The sequence below is a fragment of the Amia ocellicauda genome, chromosome 18 (genome assembly GCF_036373705.1).
Source record: "Amia ocellicauda isolate fAmiCal2 chromosome 18, fAmiCal2.hap1, whole genome shotgun sequence".
NCBI lineage: Eukaryota > Metazoa > Chordata > Actinopteri > Amiiformes > Amiidae > Amia > Amia ocellicauda.
Window position 1 is genome coordinate 13,446,055 of NC_089867.1, and position 18,740 is coordinate 13,464,794.

Sequence of the window (18,740 nt, forward strand, 5' to 3'; positions counted from 1 at the left end):
TTCAACCTGCAATACCACAGCTGAGTCCAGGAATGCCTAGACACGTGTGGTACATTCTCGTTTATTTCTCTCTCGCTCTCACAACCTTGGGTCTTGCCAGAACAAATAATTTTAGCAAAGAGATTCTTCAAAAGCAAGGCAGTGGGCAAGTGAAAGTGGAAATAGTGCAGGGAACCAGATAATGCCTGATGGATTTGTGAGAGGTCTCTACCAATAAACTATACATTTAGGGTGGAGGAGGTGAACTGCCTCCTTTCTTAGATCCCAGCCCTATACAACCAGGAATCAGGCTACCTACAGTGCAGCTGTTTAGTGGAGAGCATTTTTTTCTTATCCTTGTGGGTTTCAGTAACACTTGTAGAACACCTGCAGCACACCACATCTACAGTCATCTAAAGAGTAGGACTGTTAGTTTTACTAGTAGTTTTAGATTTGGGCACATGCCACGTGGTGAACCACCTTACCGTCTTCATTCTGGATGCTGTTTAAATCTCTCAATCCATTATGCTATTCATGATTTCACATATGATTGTTAGTTCTCGGATCCATTCATCCCATCTCGTTATTCCAGGCATACATCTTTCCATGCTTTTTTGTGTTGTCGACAGTTTCTGTAACATTTTTGTGCTTATAGTGACCAGATTTCATAACCATATACCTTTCTCTTCAAGCAAATGGTTGTGTGCCTTTTTCAGTCTTGTTTTGATGTCCTCTATAACATCTGTCTGTGCTGATTTGTTGTGCAAGATAGACATACCTTTTTACTTATAAATATAAATCAATATAAATATATTTGTAAAAAATATATAAATACAGACTGGTGACAAATTAAAGGAAAAACCTGAATAAATGAGTAGAGGAACATAACGAATGCAGATGCCTCCAAACAGGTGTACTGCATGATACAATTAAGCAATTAACATCCTATCATGCCCTGTGGCATGTATAAAAATGCTGAGCAGGCCCAGTTGACCTCAATTGTGGGTCAAGATGGCAGTCCATAAACCCCTCATTACAAGACACATGCACATTTGAGAGTTCAGTGGTGCAAAAACCATAGGCACTGGTCTATAGAAATGTGGAAAAAAGTGATATGGTGATATGGCCTTCACCATATTCTCGACAAGTGGGCGAGTGCATGTGTGGCAGCACCAAGAGAACGGTACAGGCTTGACTGCTTGACCCCTACAGTGAGGGGGTCCGGAGGCTCTGTTATGCTGTGGGGGGCATTTTCCTGGCATGATTTAGGTCCACTTGTCCCCTTAGAGGGGAGGGTCACTGCAAATCATTACAAAGTTATTCTGAGTGATCACCTTTATCCTATGGTGACACATTTCTATCCTGATGAGAGTGGTCGGTTCCAGGATGACAATGCTGTTTTTTCCTTTAATGTGTCACCCGTATCTTTTTTGCTTCACTGTCTCGCACTGTGTCTTAGCTAGCCCTTTTATTCCAGTTCTTACTTGAACCAAAAAGTATGACAAATTCTAAACTGCTTTTTTTCAGAGAAAAACAACAAACCAAGCTGCCTTTGCTTTGTCTAAACTAAATCAGACAGACTGAATGCTTTGACATTAAAACGTAATTGGAGAACTCAACAAACATAGTTTCCTACTCCTTTCTTGTTTTCTTGCTTCTGTTATGTCCTTCTGAATATCCTCCCCCACTTCTCTTCTCCCCTCACCTCTCCTCTTCCCTCCACAGATGGGATTCTTTCGTCGGCGGTACAAGGAGATAATCGAGGCGGAGAAGAACAGGAAGGACAGCGATGAGAGCTGGGACTGGGTCCAGAAATCCCAGTGAACTGCCAGATACACCATTCACGTTATGTGACGCCTATCTGCCAGCCAATCGGTTCACTACCCTTGAATCTTCCATATGTGGAAGAAGAAATTCTTCTCCAGATTTTTCGGAGGCCTGATATTTGTTTTTGTTCCATTTTATTTTTAATTTCTTTCTTTTTTTTTTGGTTTTGTTTTGTTTTCATTTGATTTTTAAAAATATCCGTGAAGCTGACAGCTGAGAACTATTCCTGAGGCGATCACGTGACCTGTGAGGAGTAATTGTGTTCTTCCTGATGAAAATGAACTTTGAACTCTGAAAGGAGAAGGACCTTGTATGGAAGGAAGTGGATATCATAACAACATTTGTGGTAAAAGAAAACCAATCAAACAAACAAAAAACCCTCAGGGCACTGAACTCTTGTTAGCAAATGTTATTTTTATACCTATATGCTTTTTTGTACTGAACACATCTTTAAGAAATGTATTGATGTGGTTTTTTTTTGTGTGGTTTGTTTGACATATCTAGATATTTTCTTCAAAGCACTGATAACTGTTCAAAGCCAAAGCTAATGATGTATTTTCAAACTATTTTCAACATTATAGAAGGGAGAGGAACCTCGGAAAAACACACCAAAATATTTGCTATATTCAGATTAAGCTAACATCATTTTATCTCAGTTCCTTTCTAGTTTCCCACTTGTATTTGGTAATGCTTTAAAAATGTGTGGAGTTTGAAATTAATGGAGAGCAAATGTTATGGAAGATGAATCAGCTCAATGCCATCCATCCATTCACCCATTTTCAATAACCGCTACATCCAGAACCGGGATGATGAATTAAGACTTAAGTCACAGACCCTTGTGTCTCTTAGTAAGAGTGCTTCTAAGCTACAAACCAGTACTACAATGGGAACAGGAACCTCTGATAAAGCATTGCCCAGTACTTCGTCCAGTGAGAGCTTGGAAATCTGTCTCTGTTCCCGGAGGACCAGAATCCTGCAGGTGTTATCACTTTAGGCCATCAACTGTAATGAACCCTGAAAATGTGTTTTGTTTCAGTCTGCTAAAGCAGATTATTTCAGTTACAACTCAAACTTTAAACCATGTGCCAATTCCAAATTACAACCCCAGTACTTAAGTGTCTGACTCTTCTTGCTCCAGCTAAAAGGAAAATATAAGTCTTTTTCATTTGCAATTTGTGAGAGAGTTGATTTTTTATAATTAGATTTTGGGCCTGAATTCTGTGGAGGTCCAAATGACCCAAGACCAAGAACTAGAAAGACCTGCTGCCCTCAGGAACCAAGGTTGCAGGGCTCTGGCTGGGTGAGACAGGAATATGAGCCAGCATGGTTGCTTTTCAGTGCCGTCTACTGAGCACACAATTCACACTGCTTTACCATAACACCACCTTTGCACATCTTAATAGTTAACATAGGAGTAGAAAAATACGAGGATGGGAAGTGTTGAAAGAACTGGTAAGAATGAGGAGTTTGTTTTTACATTTAGGGACTTGTAGGAAGCTTAGGTCAGTGTTTCCCAATGTAAGTCAAATCTGCTTTACATTACATTTTGTGCAGAACACCAGTGCCTTCCACCCACCCTCCCCATCGTCCCCCAGTTCGTCTTAAATGAGGGATTTACATCAAGGTGAGGATGGTATTACTCTTATATGTAGGTTGTTTATCAGCTGTTATTATGAGTCATATTATGAGTAAATACAGTGGTGTATATGAGAATAAAGACTCAAAGTATGATCTAGTTTTAGGTTCATTCATTAAATTAAATTTATACCTGAATGAAGTGAAGATTTTGATGTCTAAGGTAGGTAGGCAACCTATGGATGTAATACAGTTAGGGACACCTACTTAAAATAGTGTTTTCCAGCACAACTAAATTTAAATAAATTAAATCCTTACATTTGTGTGACATGTAAAACAATCTGTGACAGATCTGTCCACTGGTTGGGAAACACTGTGCCAGACTAGCTCATAAAATACAGCCTTGATATGAATTAAGTACAGTCCTATATTAACCATCACTTTTTCAGTTAGCCCCATGTGTTGTTTTGTTTTGTTGAATTATTAATTATGTTTATGTGTGATTTCATCACTGTTTAAGACCTTGAATGAGCAATGAAAATAAATCATATTGTCAACCAGTTACAGTATTAAGTCAATATGGTATACAGTGAGGGAAAAAAGTATTTGATCCCCTGCTGATTTTGTACGTTTGTCCACTGACAAAGAAATGATCAGTCTATAATTTTAATAGTAGGTGTATTTTAACAGTGAGAGACAGAATAACAACAAAAAAATCCAGAAAAACGCATTTCAAAAATGTTATACATACAGCTGTTATACAGCTGATCCTCCCGGGTAGTTCTGGGCTGATTCCTCACCGTTCTCATGATCATTGAAACTCCACGAGGTGAGATCTTGCATGGAGCCCCAGACCAAGGGAGACTGACAGTTATTTTGTGTTTCTTCCATTTGCGAATAATCGCACCAACTGTTGTCACCTTCTCACCAAGCTGCTTGGCGATGGTCTTGTAGCCCATTCCAGCCTTGTGTAGGTCTACAATCTTGTCCCTGACATCCTTGGACAGCTCTTTGGTCTTGGCCATGGTGGAGAGTTTGGAATCTGATTGATTGCTTCTGTGGACAGGTGTCTTTTATACAGGTGTCTCCCTTTAAGAGAGTGCTCCTAATCTCAGCTCGTTACCTGTATAAAAGACACCTGGGAGCCAGAAATCTTGCTGATTGATAGGGGATCAAATACTTATTTCCCTCATTAACATGCAAATCAATTTATAACTTTTTTGAAATGCGTTTTTCTGGATTTTTTTTGTTGTTATTCTGTCTCTCACTGTTAAAATACACCTACCATTAAAATTATAGACTGATAATTTCTTTGTCAGTGGGCAAACGTACAAAATCAGCAGGGGATCAAATACTTTTTTCCCTCACTGTACTACTCTGTATGTAATGCATAACTTACCAAAGTGATCTGCGTATCTTGTAGTCTGCACAGCTCTCCTTCTGCGTGGGATTATTTTGTGTTCTCAGGGTCAGGACTCAATGAGAGCCTTGTGCCAAGCGTGGTTCAAATATCATGACTTCACTGTCACTGAAAGTAATGTGTTCTCCAATGTGTATGTACTGCCTTGAAAAGCAGAGTGTTTTTGTTTATTTCAATTGTCATCTGTGCCTATTTTTATTTGATTGTGGATTTCTGTGGCACTGAAGAGAAGATGATATACTTCTGAAACATGGGGACTCATTGAGGAGAGACAGCTACGTAGAATTGTTATCATTGGCATCTCATTTCCTGATGGTGCAAATGGTCGAGGCTGATTGTATTGTATTGCATTGGTTCAGCTTGAAGGAGAAATTAGATAGAGAATGTAGTATTTGAGTGTATCTAACCTGTGCTTCTGATACGGAAACTACACTTGAACCCGATTCCTCTGAAACTGCTGTTGACCCAGAATAAAGCTCAAATAAAAAGGATGAAATAAAAACTGATGGAAACACAGTGATGTATCTCTGTATAAGGGCAGAGGAATGGACTTGGACCAAGAAGACAAATCACAGAATGAAGCCATGAAGGAACTTGAATGAGCTTTTACTGTTATTAGGTGGTTTTTCATGTGTTAGTTTTTGTGGTTTGGTGAGTGTTTATCCCTGTCTGTCATGAAGATTAAATCCAAATAAACACCCACAATCACAATCGTTGGACTATGGCTTTCTTCTAGTGTTTATAGTATTGCGTCAGCTAAACACATTATTTCTAAAAGCCTGCATTATGGGTGCTGGTCATGCAGCTGAGAGAATATAGTTGCAAAAATGTTTATCAGAATTGACAGCTGTCCATAAACGAATGAATGCAAACAAAAAATGTTACAGTGAGGGGAAAAAAGTATTTGATCCCCTGCTGATTTTGTACGTTTGCCCACTGACAAAGAAATGATCAGTCTATAATTTTAATGGTAGGTGTATTTTAACAGTGAGAGACAGAATAACAACAACAAAATCCAGAAAAATGCATTTCAAAAAAGTTATAAATTGATTTGCATGTTAATGAGGGAAATAAGTATTTGACCCCTTCGACTTAGTACTTGGTGGCAAAACCCTTGTTGGCAATCACAGAGGTCAGACGTTTCTTGTAGTTGGCCACCAGGTTTGCACACATCTCTGGAGGGATTTTGTCCCACTCCTCTTTGCAGATCCTCTCCAAGTCATTAAGGTTTCGAGGCTGACGTTTGGCAACTCGAACCTTCAGCTCCCTCCACAGATTTTCTATGGGATTAAGGTCTGGAGACTGGCTAGGCCACTCCAGGACCTTAATGTGCTTCTTCTTGAGCCACTCCTTTGTTGCCTTGGCTGTGTGTTTTGGGTCATTGTCATGCTGGAATACCCATCCACGACCCATTTTCAATGCCCTGGCTGAGGGAAGGAGGTTCTCACCCAAGATTTGACGGTACATGGCCCCGTCCATCGTCCCTTTGATGCGGTGCAGTTGTCCTGTCCCCTTAGCAGAAAAACACCCCCAAAGCATAATGTTTCCACCTCCATGTTTAACGGTGGGGATGGTGTTCTTGGGGTCATTCCTCCTCCTCCAAACACGGCGAGTTGAGTTGATGTCAAAGAGCTCGATTTTGGTCTCATCTGACCACAACACTTTCACCCAGTTCTCCTCTGAATCATTCACATGTTCATTGGCAAACTTCAGATGGGCCTGTACATGTGCTTTCTTGAGCAGGGGGACCTTGCAGGCACTGCAGGATTTCAGTCCTTCACGGCGTAGTGTTACCAATTGTTTTCTTGGTGACTATGGTCCCAGCTGCCTTGAGATCATTAACAAGATCCTCCCATGTAGTTCTGGGCTGATTCCTCACCAATTCTCATGATCATTGAAAGTCCAGGAGATGAGATCTTGCATGGAGCCCCAGACCGAGGGAGACTGACAGTTATTTTGTGTTTCTTCCATTTGCGAATAATCGCACCAACTGTTGTCACCTTCTCACCAAGCTGCTTGGCGATGGTCTTGTAGCCCATTCCAGCCTTGTGTAGGTCTACAATCCTGTCCCTGACTTCCTTGGACAGCTGTTTGGTCTTGGCCATGGTGGAGAGTTTGGAATCTGATTTATTGATCGCTTCTGTGGACAGGTGTCTTTTATACAGGTAACGAGCTGAGATTAGGAGCACTCCCTTTAAGAGAGTGCTCCTAATCTCAGCTCGTTACCTGTATAAAAGACACCTGGGAGCCAGAAATCTTGCTGATTGATAGGGGATCAAATACTTTTTTCCTTCACTGTACATGAAAAAGTGAAACTTATGCTAAACATCTAATAAAAACAGTTTGTGAAGCTTATACGACTCAAATAGTAATGTAGACGTAAGGGAACACAACACTTATACAAGCATAATCCAATCCACATTATATTGGTCATTGGTTTGGAAGTACTACATGGTGTGCCTGCAGTGAGAATTGAAATGTTTATTCTTCCCCATATTATCTGATTTACTAATATCAGCACCCTTGGAAACATAGCTGTTGCCTTTTTTTTAACGAAGTACCAAACAGGTTGATGCACAGTTCTCTCCTTAAAATGTTAAAGTTCAGCATATCTTACTTTCTGTTGATGTTTTTGTTGAGTGTGTGTACTTCATGCCTGATTAAAATCAAGTGTAGGTTATTCATAGGATAGACGCCAGAGAAATTGCACCCTAGCCTTCTACCAGCTCGTATCTTTTGTACCATTTATTCATATATTGTATTTCTTTGAATTGTGTGCCATTTTATCACTATTTCATTGGCATCCCGTAACATGAAATAAGTTACTGCAACTGTGCAACTGCACTGTCATTGAGCACAATTAGTCGATTACTTTTTATGTGATGGTCAGACACCCAGCTGCTGTATGTCATTACAAGAGTTATGTGTTATTTTTTCGCCTCCAAATGAGAAGATGTTAAGTTCTCCAAGTAAAAAAACACATTTGAATGCTTTGGTTTTGTTGGTTATGAGGACACTGGCAGCGTGCCGAGACTGCAAACTGGGGAACAGTAAAGATCTGCAAAGGCCTGGACTCGCACAGATTCGGGGGTTACATAACAAGTGACTATGCAATTTGAGTTGATAACCGTACCTGCTGTATCAGAAGATAGCAGTGCATCCCTGGTCAGGGTTGTAACTATATTTATATACACATCAATGTTATTTTTCAGCAATTACATATCACACTTACGTTGTTGAAACAAAAATGCATTTCTACAATTCTTTGATATCCACTTTAGGGCCTAGGAATGCCAAATGAATGCTTCTGTGCTAACTGAAGAGTTAATTTGCTCTGTTTAAGTTTGTTATAGTTAAGTTTAAAACTTCTGAACGATCCCACCAAAGCTGTGTTTCATTCTAAAATTAGCCACAGCCGTCAGAGTAAAAGCCTGAGAAGGTGATTCCATTAAACATGACTTCATTGCAAAGATGGAAAAAGATTTTTCAGTAAACATTAGATTTGGATAAACAGGATGCGTCTCATTAAAATTGTGACCACTTAACATGTTTCCATTTTATTATTTTTATGTGTGTGAATCTTATTTTTTTTAAGTTAACGGACAATCACATGGTTACAATCAGGTGATAAATAGTCAACATTCTCTGACTATTCTGAGTAAAATATCCAAGTACATTCTGTTTTTGTAGGAGTTTTGTATGTTATTGTACTAATAAATAAAGCATGCCTTATGAGTTTTTATTTATATAAGTTTAAATCTTTGTTGTATCGGCATTTGTGGTTATTGTGGTCCATCAACAGAGCTCTGGAGAACCTTCTCATTCCAAAAAGCCAAATTATCTCTGCAAATGTACAAGATCCTTTCAGACTTCAGTTTTGAATTTCCTATACACACCCAGTACCGCTGCAGTTGTGAAATCTGTTCTTTTCTGTGCTTGCTACTCTAACGAAAAGTAAAATAAACATGTTTCTCTATCCCTCTGCAATATGCACTGCCAGTCTCACTCAGGAAAAGTTTTGTATTTCAAAGTCATTCTCTATTCTGACTGCCAAAATGGGTTTGGGAAAAAATAAAATAACATTAGATCCATTTATATCTCTGTCAGTAATTAAATTGACTTTAAAGTTCCGTTCAAAATATTAAAACCACACTGTTTATTTTCATAATAATCACATATACTGTATATACAATGCAGATGTATTATTTTTCTTTTTCGTTTTTTACATTATTTTATTCAGGACTGATACGATATTGAAGGACACTTGTACCAAACTCAAATCCTATGTTTTTAAAGTAGAAACATGTTGTGGTATTGAGAATATTCATGTAACTGTAGTGCTCAGTCTCTTTGTTTGCCAATCCACAAGAAGTCAAGGTGGTCAAGGCTGAACTCTAGAATATGATATATGAGGAATGAGGCAATAATATCCCCAGCAAGTGGTTATATAAATTAATCAAAGCAAGGACCTGACCTGGGCTAAGAGACATTCTGTATATCATAACCAGTTGTCGTGATGATAGCACAGTCAACCCTACTCTGACCCATTCTGCAAGCTGAGCCCTGTTGGGTTAATGTCAAACACAAACATTACAAATAGGAAAGAAAAGAAAGAGACAAATGTCAAATAAAGTACGGTATTAATTGTGGGATGAGCGAGAGAGATGTTTACATGAAGAAATGCCAGATGAGGGTCTGGGCTTCTTCATGAATGTTGAGAGGACAGTTGTGCGGAGGGAAGGAGCAGGAAGCGAGAGGAGAACAGTGCAGATGTTCTGAGGAACCAGGCGCCTATTGCATTCCCGTTCAGGTAGCTCTGCAGAAGCATGCATTGCTGTGGAGGAACAGAGCAAAGTTTACACAACTACAGGAGCAGAGTTAAATGCTCCCATTAGCTGTGATGTAACTTGGCAAGCATCTGTGCGCAATATACATTGTTTTACACCCAAATTAATTTCACCAGTTTGGTGGTCTCCTCAGTGTTGTGATTTGGAGAGGGGCTGCAGGGAGGTTTATAGTGCTCTCTGCTGACTTCATGACTTGAGGGAAAGAACAGCTCATTGTTTGAGAGTGCGTCTGGTGAAGGCATGTCAAACGACAGCACCCCCCGCCAGGAAGAGACAGCCCTGCACCGACTCCCCTACTGGGAGCATTGAAACACGGGGTACATACAGAACCAATTGAACTGGGTCTACTACCGAGCCATACAGTAGTTCGGTGTTGTAGATAGCATTGCAGTTCCCAAAAATAATTATATTAGTAAATGGGTTCACAATACACAAAAATGCCTCACTTTTAAAAGGCAAGGGCTGAACTGGATTTTAAGGCACACCTTTCTAAAGAGGCTGATGCTGCCCCCTAGCTGTGGGACAGGAGCACACCAGTACACAGCCATGACCCTTATTGGACACTTATTGGAAGACTAATATTTGGAAACTCTATTTATATCAGAGTGCCTGCAGCTTGCCAGCCAATGATAACAGTTGTGTAATGGTGTTAGAAGCTCACATTAGCTGGGAATGGTTTCAAATATTTTGTTGGCAAGTGCTGAAAACCATTAAACAGATGCTTTGTATCAGCAGGTTTATGGAAAGGATGAGAGAAGAATATGACAACGATCTTGTCATTATTTTACCCTGGACATTCCCTCAGTAAAGCCATGATGTTCAACCATTTTCTTTCTCTTTTTTTTCATGATATAAATTTGGCACGTATATATCATGATCATAAAGTCTTTCTTTAAATGATTACATTAATTGAAATTAAAATCTAATTAAATTCCTTATTAAGTTTACTCTTTTAAAATAAAAATAATGAAAACAAAACAGCAACAATGTATCTCTACTCAGAATTTTACTACAGAGTTTTTCATTTTCTCTATAGATGGGTAATCATTTGAGTCCCTTCTTTTCTCCTGACCCAGATGAGGCCTGTTGTGAAGGGACTTCAGGGTGGAGATGTATTCATGGTATGTCTCAATTCTGGAGCAGATCTGTGACAGCTCAGGATCCTTCAAAATGAGTTTTTGTTGAAGAACGGAGATGAGCAGTGCCTTGTCCTTTCTATACTGTCCATTCTCCTGCCCTTCTTTAGTCAGCATGGCTTCCATCTCCGCCAATCGGCTGCGGGATGTGGCTCCACTCAGCTCAGCAGAGGTCTTCCCTAGTTCTAGGAGGAGAATCTTGCCCATAATCTCCTTGAATTTAGCCTGCTCCTGATCCAGAATTTCCTTCTGTTGACTCAGCTCATGCTGTAGCTGTTTCTTGCTGTCCTTGACAGAAAAAAAGGTGGACAATGCTGCTGGAGTGCTGGGAGCAGCTCTGCTCTTGTAAAGCCCTTTCCTTGTCCAGGTGTTTGTCAGCTATGCTAGTTGGGAGCCCACCTGGGTATTCTCTTTGGCTAGAGTCTCACAGTCTTTTGACATTTTGTGTCTCAAGAGCCTGTCCTGGTCTGCCTTTAAATCCCTCTCACGCAATTGTTGATGAAGTAGGCAAATCTAATTTCTCAGGTCTTTTGTGATGTGTTCTTGCATGGCAGCTGTGTTTGAGTAGTATTTTTCTTCCATTTCACGTATTGCTGCATGCACCTTTAACAACTCCAGCCTCTTTTCTCCTAGATGCATCTCCACGGTTTGATATTGCTCTTCTCTCTGCTGTAACTCATCCTGCAGAATTGCAATTTTGCGCTCACTGTTTTTGAGGTGTGTCAGGTATCGTTCTATCTCCTGCCTGGTCTGCAGTATCTCCATTTCCTTTTGCGAAACCTTTCTGTCAGCATTCTCTTTCAGTTTCTTTAGCTCTACTATCTCCTGTATGAGTGCTCATCTATCCTTAACATGCCCATCTTCTGTGGTGTGAATTTGATCTCTATCAGTCTGTAATATATTGATGTTTCCATCCTTTCTCATTACCTCTACATAAAGACCATCAGCTTGTGACTGAAGTTCCTAAATAATGATAGTTCAAACTCAGGACAAGGCACCTGAGAGTATATGTAGTATAATTGAGTTTCATATGTTGAATATTGAAGTTTATTTTGATCACATCTGCAATGCTTTTTAAAATCCACTAAATGCAAACCTTTGATGTTTTAAATTGTGTAAGCCTAACTGATAAAAAGTTGGTTCTTTAATAAGATACATTGCTTATACAATGTTTTACTTATCTTAAAACCCCTACTGTTTAAAATTATTTAAAGGCTGTGATTTAGGTTAACTTAATGGTTCAATTAAGTAATTGAGAGTTCGGCTGGAACAAAAACCATCAGGGTAGGAGGTCCTCCAGGACCAGGACTGAGAAACACTGGTCTGAAGACTTGAACAATATTTTGTGCTAGAATGTGGAATCTGCATACATCATATATGACCTCCATGTCACAGATCTGGCACAATCAAATAATGCTGATATCAGCATTGAAATTACTTTATATGAGGCATCAGCAGTCATAACCCTGCATTTTATGAAACCACCTGACTCCTTTAATCATTCAATTAATAACTTAAGTGGAAGAAACTATGGACATTTATGTAGTCATCCATCCTTTTATCACTATTATGTCTTATTCAATATTATTTCTAAAAATGTGTAAATGTTTCAGTTTACTAACTAGTAGAAACACATAGGCTACTTTGTCAATAAAAGAGTACAGAAAACAGCACTGATTCCCAGAACAAATTATATATTCAATATATTAATCAATTCTTTGTCTGTTGTTGAATGTACCTGCATGCTTCTCAGCATTTCCTCTGCTTGGGATGATATTTCAGGCTGCACCTCATTGGCTTTGATTGTTTGCTCTCTAGTTAAAAGTTGACTAATGTCGCCAGATGAAATGTCAACAAATGGCAATAAAATATGTCTACACCACACTATAACTAATACAATATATACATGTACAGTCCTTACATGACTAAGGAATATATCTTACCTTATTTTCTGTAGTTAAAGCACTGGTGAAAGTGTACATCAAGACTGTTCAACCAATTCCGTATTGTATTTTTTGTTTCTTCTGGTTTTCATTAAATTTTTATGTGACTTTTTTAATGGTACAGCTTTTAGGTGCCCTCTAGTGGAAGGTGATATACATTTACATTTAATTAGTTTGTTGCTGTTATTTGGACAAACTAATATAATCATGAATTAAATCGTGGGTTTCAATACTTGGTGGCAAATCCTTAGCAGGAACTAAAGACAGCTGCAGTGCAGGCCTGGCAGAGCATCACCAGGGAAGAAACCCAGCATCTGGTGATGTCTGTGGGTTCCAGACTTCAGGCAGTCATTGACTGCAAAAGTTTGCCACCAAGAATTGAAACTCACAGTTTAATTCATGATTAATTTAGTTTGTCCCAATACTTTTGAGTCCCTAAAATTGGGGGGCCCACATATACAAATGGGTGTAATTCCTACACTGTTCACCCAATTTGGATGTAACTACTCTCAAATTAAAGATGAAAGTCTACACTTAAAGCACATATTGATTGTTTCCTTTCAAATCCATTGTGGTGTACAGAGCCAAAATGATGACAATTGTGTCACTGTCCAAATATTTATGGAGCTAACTGTATTTGTATTAACAGAAGATATGGATGTTTAAGAAAAAACAACAACAAATGTTTACAATATTGTTCTTTGTTGATTCACTTTCAATAATATGTAATATTTTTAATTTCCAAAGCGTGTGACATTTTTGTGCACAAATGATTTATAAATTGGAATTTTCCAAAAGAGATAGGACTTTTATATATTTAAATATACATTCAGAAATGAATATATACATCCTACGTTTTGCTATGTAAATTAGTTGTTGAGAGGCAGAACTGCTGTAAATAGGAAAGAAAATATTTCCATCTTGCCAACTTTAAATTTAAATGAACTTGTGCTTGAGGTCATGTGAACTGTAGGAGTAGAATACGATCATCTCCGCTAGGCGTCGCTATTGCACTCTGGCGATTGAGTACACAGTCTCCGCCCCCTGCCGTGACGTGTGTCTGAGAGTGACGTGTGTTTGGCGGGAGGTTTGTGTTGTAAAGGTAAGGGAACTCTAACAATGCTGGCATGGCTAATATGTTGTTTTTTTTTTAATCTGTATTCAGTATGAACGCAAGGTAGTAAAGCACGCAAGCTCACATGTGTCGGGATTGTCTATTTATGACATTTTAGGCTCTTGTGGCATTTGTTTAATCTTTACCGGTAATCCACAAATATACTAACAAACATGGCGAACACACTCCTTCTCTTGAAACCGCTTCTCCGTGAGCCTGGAATTTGCACCGTCCTGTAATCTCGGTAATTTACTGCGTTTAATCCAGAGACTGACATTTTCTTTCACGTTTGCGACTTCCCACATGCATGTGTGTATGTACGTGTACGTTTCATTATTTGTCCGATATTGACTCGGTGTAAACAAATGCAAGCGCCCAGCCTCTGTTGAGTGACGGAAAACACTTCACCCGCAGGTGGCCAAAGCTGGATTGAAAAGAAATGACTAAATACAAGACAATACTATAGTAAGATAACAAGTATAAACCCCCGCCCTGCTTCTCACCCGATACCGCGGTGTGCATCACGCTGCAGTACCCGGATGTGTCCCTGTGCTTTAACATCTCACGGGACATCAGTGTTACAATAAAACTGTTAAAGTCATACAATATTATTATTATTATTATTATTATTATTATTAATGTATTGACAGACACCTGTATCCGGGGTGCGATCTACAGGTTACACGAGCAAAACAAAAGTGCAATAATATAGTACAAAATTACAAGTCATACATAATACAATTACAGAAGTTAAAATAAATGTACCAAGTGTTCATCCCTAATGTGCAACACCCTTTCCCTTCTACGTTGTTAATAATAATAATAATAATAATAATTGATGTTTTAATTGTAATACCACCCACTTCCTCATTGACCCAATTCCTCATTGTTATAAAGGTAGACCTAATTTAAATTCTGTGTATATAATTTTATATTGATTTAACTTATCCTTCTGTGATGTATACAGTTAAAATCAGATTTGAGGGTTTATAGATACGTATTGTTTTTGTCTGAAACCCAGGTTTGCTAAATTAGTTTTTGTTTTGTATTAGGTTGGCCTACATAATTTAACGTTTTAAATGTCTTTTATTTTTCCAATTATATTCCATACCAGCTTATCTTTAGTATTTGTAATTAAATCTATGCAATTACATTAGCAAAAGACCCTCAATGTATATATCTCAATCTGTATGCAGAATGATAAACCAGTCCAGCCTATTGCTTTTCTGCTGTCTGTTTGCTGCTGCTGTTTGCGGAGAAACTTTGCAATGCATTTTTAATCGTCACTGTTGCTCCGCTGTTGCAGGAGCCACAGAAGGCGAGGGGCAGCCATGAGCGCGGCTCACCTGAGTGAGTGGCAAAGGAGGTCCTTTGACATTTCATCTGGCGCCTGCACACCTGAACAGAAGGCAGATGCCTACCGCGCACATGTTCTGCACATCCAGTATGCATGGGCAAACTCGGACATCTCCGAGGCCTGCGCTGGGAGTCTGCTCAGGAAGTACACGGAGCGGTACTCCTCTGTTGTGGACTCCAGCGACCCGCAGGCGGGGCTCAACAACTACGCAGACCACGTCCTGTATCTGTCCAGGTGTCAGAAGAACCACAGCACGCAGTGGGAGCCGTCCCTCACGCTGGAGAGCGCACTCAAGCTGGGGTGCGTGCAGAGCATGATTCAAGCTGGCGCCCAGCGCAGGAATTCCCTGGTGGCACCCGCTGATGTGAACATAACGGTTGGGGAGGAGGCCGGTGATAATGCGCACAAAGGCGATCCCAAATCTGCTCCTCTGGCTGTGGCTGGCACTGGAGGCTCGGTGCTCAAACCCAGAGGCGCTCCGACAGCTGGTAACCCCCCAAAGGACGGCTTTGAGAAATGGAACAGCTGCAGTTTGGCCCCCAAGCCATGTGCTTTACCTACCGTTAACAGGCATGCAGGGACATCAGGTACATCTTCCTATTTTAACAACCGGCCTCCAGTCACTCCCCTCTTTGGCAACCAAGAATCACTGGGTCCACCTCCGCCCGGTAACAACCCTACAGCAGGGGGCAACCACCCCTACAGCAACCAGGCAGCTTTTTTCCCCTCTTTGAACCCTGCAAAGCGCAAAATGTTCTACGGTGCAGGCGGTGAAAATAGTAGGGGATCTTTCCAGGGATCTGGGAATCATCAGCAGTGTGGTCCAGATTCCAGAGGCTCCTCTGAGGCCAGAAGGCAGGAAGAGAGCCGGGCCACCAGCTTCAGGACGGCGAAGGATCAGTGGTTTGTGGAGCAACAGAAGAGACACAACAACCAGCCCCAGCGAGCCCCACCTGCAGTGTCTGGCGGCGGGGCCAAGAAATCCCTGGGTGCCAACAGGTCGAGGGGAGCCTTCGGAAAGTTTGTGTCCCCCATGCCAAGGCAGGAGGAGGAAGATTACGGTGGGGCAACATCGACCAGGGTGTCCGGGTCAGAGAATGGTCCTCCAGTGGACGAGCGGCTCAAGAATTTCGAGCCGAAAATCATCGAGCTGATCATGAGCGAGATCATGGACCATGGCCCCCCGATCAGCTGGGATGACATTGCCGGACTGGAGTTTGCTAAGGCCACCATCAAGGAGATCGTGGTGTGGCCCATGCTGAGGCCGGATATATTCACCGGGCTGCGCGGGCCCCCCAAAGGCATCCTCCTGTTTGGGCCCCCGGGAACTGGCAAAACGCTGATCGGGAAGTGCATTGCCTGCCAGTCTGGGGCCACCTTCTTTAGCATCAGCGCCTCCTCCCTCACCTCCAAGTGGGTAGGTGAGGGGGAGAAGATGGTGCGGGCACTATTCGCCATCGCCCGCTGCCAGCAGCCCGCCGTCATCTTCATCGACGAGATCGACTCACTGCTGTCACAGAGGGTGGACGGCGAGCACGACTCCTCCCGCCGCATCAAGACCGAGTTCCTGGTGCAGCTGGACGGCGCCACCACCTCCGCCGACGACCGCATCCTGGTGGTGGGCGCCACCAACCGGCCGCAGGAGATCGATGAGGCGGCCCGCAGGCGGCTGGCCAAGAGGCTCTACATCCCCCTTCCGGAGACCTCTGCGCGCAAGCAGATAGTCAGCAACCTGATGTCCAAGGAGAAGTGCCAGCTGGTGGAGGAGGAACTCGAGCGGGTTGTCGGCAGCTCCGAGGGCTTCTCCGGGGCAGATATGACCCAGCTGTGCCGGGAAGCCGCTCTCGGACCCATCCGCAGCATCCAAATCTCAGACATCGCCACCATCCGGCCCGAGCAGGTGCGGCCCATACTGTACTCGGACTTCCACGAGGCCCTCAGGACCGTGCGGCCCAGTGTGTCCACCAAGGACCTAGAACTGTATGAGCAGTGGAACAAAACCTTTGGCTGTGGCCGCTGATGGTGGCCGAAGCCCAACTCGCCCCTGACGGTGGCCCTGCCGCCCCCCACCCCTCAGGGCCGATGCATGTCATTTTCCTCATCTTACAATACACAACATATTGTACGAAAACACAAAAATCATCACTCAAATTAGAAAAAGGGGATGTAAGTACATGTGGAGTTGAATTTCAACTTCTGTGCTCCTGAACTACCATTTGGTGTGTTGATCGTTGTTTTACCGAGGTAGAAAAGGCTTACATCTTCATATTGCTTCCCTTCTTAATGTTCCTGTTCAAGAGCAAAGCCCTGACTAAAACAAAAGTGAACCCTTATTTATGCTTCTTAATCTTTTTCCAAATGAGTATTGCACTTGGTATAGTGAATTGGAAAGTGTCCGCCTTCCTAATTCTCTCTCATCTGATCTTTTTGGCTTGATAAATGTTCTTTCGGTCTCTCTCACGTTATTTTTGTTGCCGTTTGTTTTTAAGAACAGATTCCTAATAAAAACATATTTGTTTTCCATGTATTGTGTTTCTATGAAACTTACTCAACACTGAATAATACCTTTTCTCACTTCAGTACTGTAGTTGATATTGAATACAGTGAACACTATTACATAAAGTATTTAAAATAAAATGTTAAATATTTAAAATAAAGGTTACTGTTATTGTGTTCACTTTCCCATTTAATCTTAGGCTACAAATGTATCCATCTGTTTTCTGCACGTTTCTGTTCTCAGCACTTGTTTCCTTAGTGTTCATTCTTAGTTGATGCTCTTTCTCTTCCAGGAACTCCTGAGCCTTGTGTAATAACTGCTATGCCTCTTCTTTCCACTAGGTAGCATTCACATTAATGTGGTCTGTAGAAATATAGGAATAACATCTAACCAGAAACTAAATGAACACTCAAGTAGAACATCTAATACATACACATTTTTTGTTGTTTATATCTGCTATTCTTTCTGCTCTTTAGATCCCCATAGTTTTGTTGGCAGTTTTACTTCCCGTCTCTGACACACACATACTCTGCTTGCTGCCCGGGGCAATGAAGACGTTGAATGATACTCGGCACACATCCTAGTGGCGCCCGATGGAACTGCATGGCTTTACATTTCAAGAGAAGTCAGTGGAAGTGAAGATGTTAGTCTGTTTTATCTTGCAGACTGGGGTTTGGGTGGATTGCAATCTGCTTGTGGATTGGGTGGGGACGTGCTGAACAGGAGGTGTATAATGAGCACCTCCCTTTTAGCGGTTACTAAAGGGGGCTCTGGGGCTGTTGAAGCAGGAAAGAAACAACAGGCAAGACTCCTGTGGTAACTGAACCTGGCGAGTTGTCGTATAAAAAAAGAGTACCGGCCCTCTCTGAATACAAATTATTATTGAGGAAGACTTGAGTGTATTGTTACGGCTTTTAATACTGTGGTTACACCCTCCCATACTGTTTCAAAAGTGTCGGACGTTAGTAAATATAGCATTGTTTAATTGTTTCCCTTTCTTAAATAAATAATGTGGCTGGATCTGCCTGTGCCATTTTTTAATTAA

General features: G+C 41.2%; 2 protein-coding genes across 2 annotated transcripts in view; both read left to right on the forward strand.

The window, feature by feature from the left end:
• Positions 1-5,512, forward strand: part of itga9 (integrin, alpha 9) — a 94,033-nt gene extending 88,521 nt beyond the window's left edge. The window contains exon 28 of the mRNA XM_066690522.1: positions 1,705-5,512. Coding sequence (XP_066546619.1) covers positions 1,705-1,803 — 99 coding nt within the window. The 3' untranslated portion in view covers positions 1,804-5,512. The remainder of the gene's footprint in view (positions 1-1,704) is intronic.
• Positions 5,513-13,735: 8,223 nt separating this feature from the next.
• Positions 13,736-17,725, forward strand: fignl1 (fidgetin-like 1). Its single transcript, XM_066691082.1, has 2 exons — positions 13,736-13,829; positions 15,148-17,725. The coding sequence occupies exon 2, from the start codon at positions 15,173-15,175 to the stop codon at positions 17,216-17,218; it is 2,046 nt and encodes a 681-aa protein (XP_066547179.1). The 5' UTR covers positions 13,736-13,829; positions 15,148-15,172; the 3' UTR covers positions 17,219-17,725.
• Positions 17,726-18,740: the final 1,015 nt, after the last annotated feature.

Coding starts and splice junctions, on each gene's coding strand:
- fignl1 (XM_066691082.1), top strand. CDS start 15,173: ATGAGCGCGGCTCACCTGAGTGAGTGGCAAAGGAGGTCCTTTGACATT.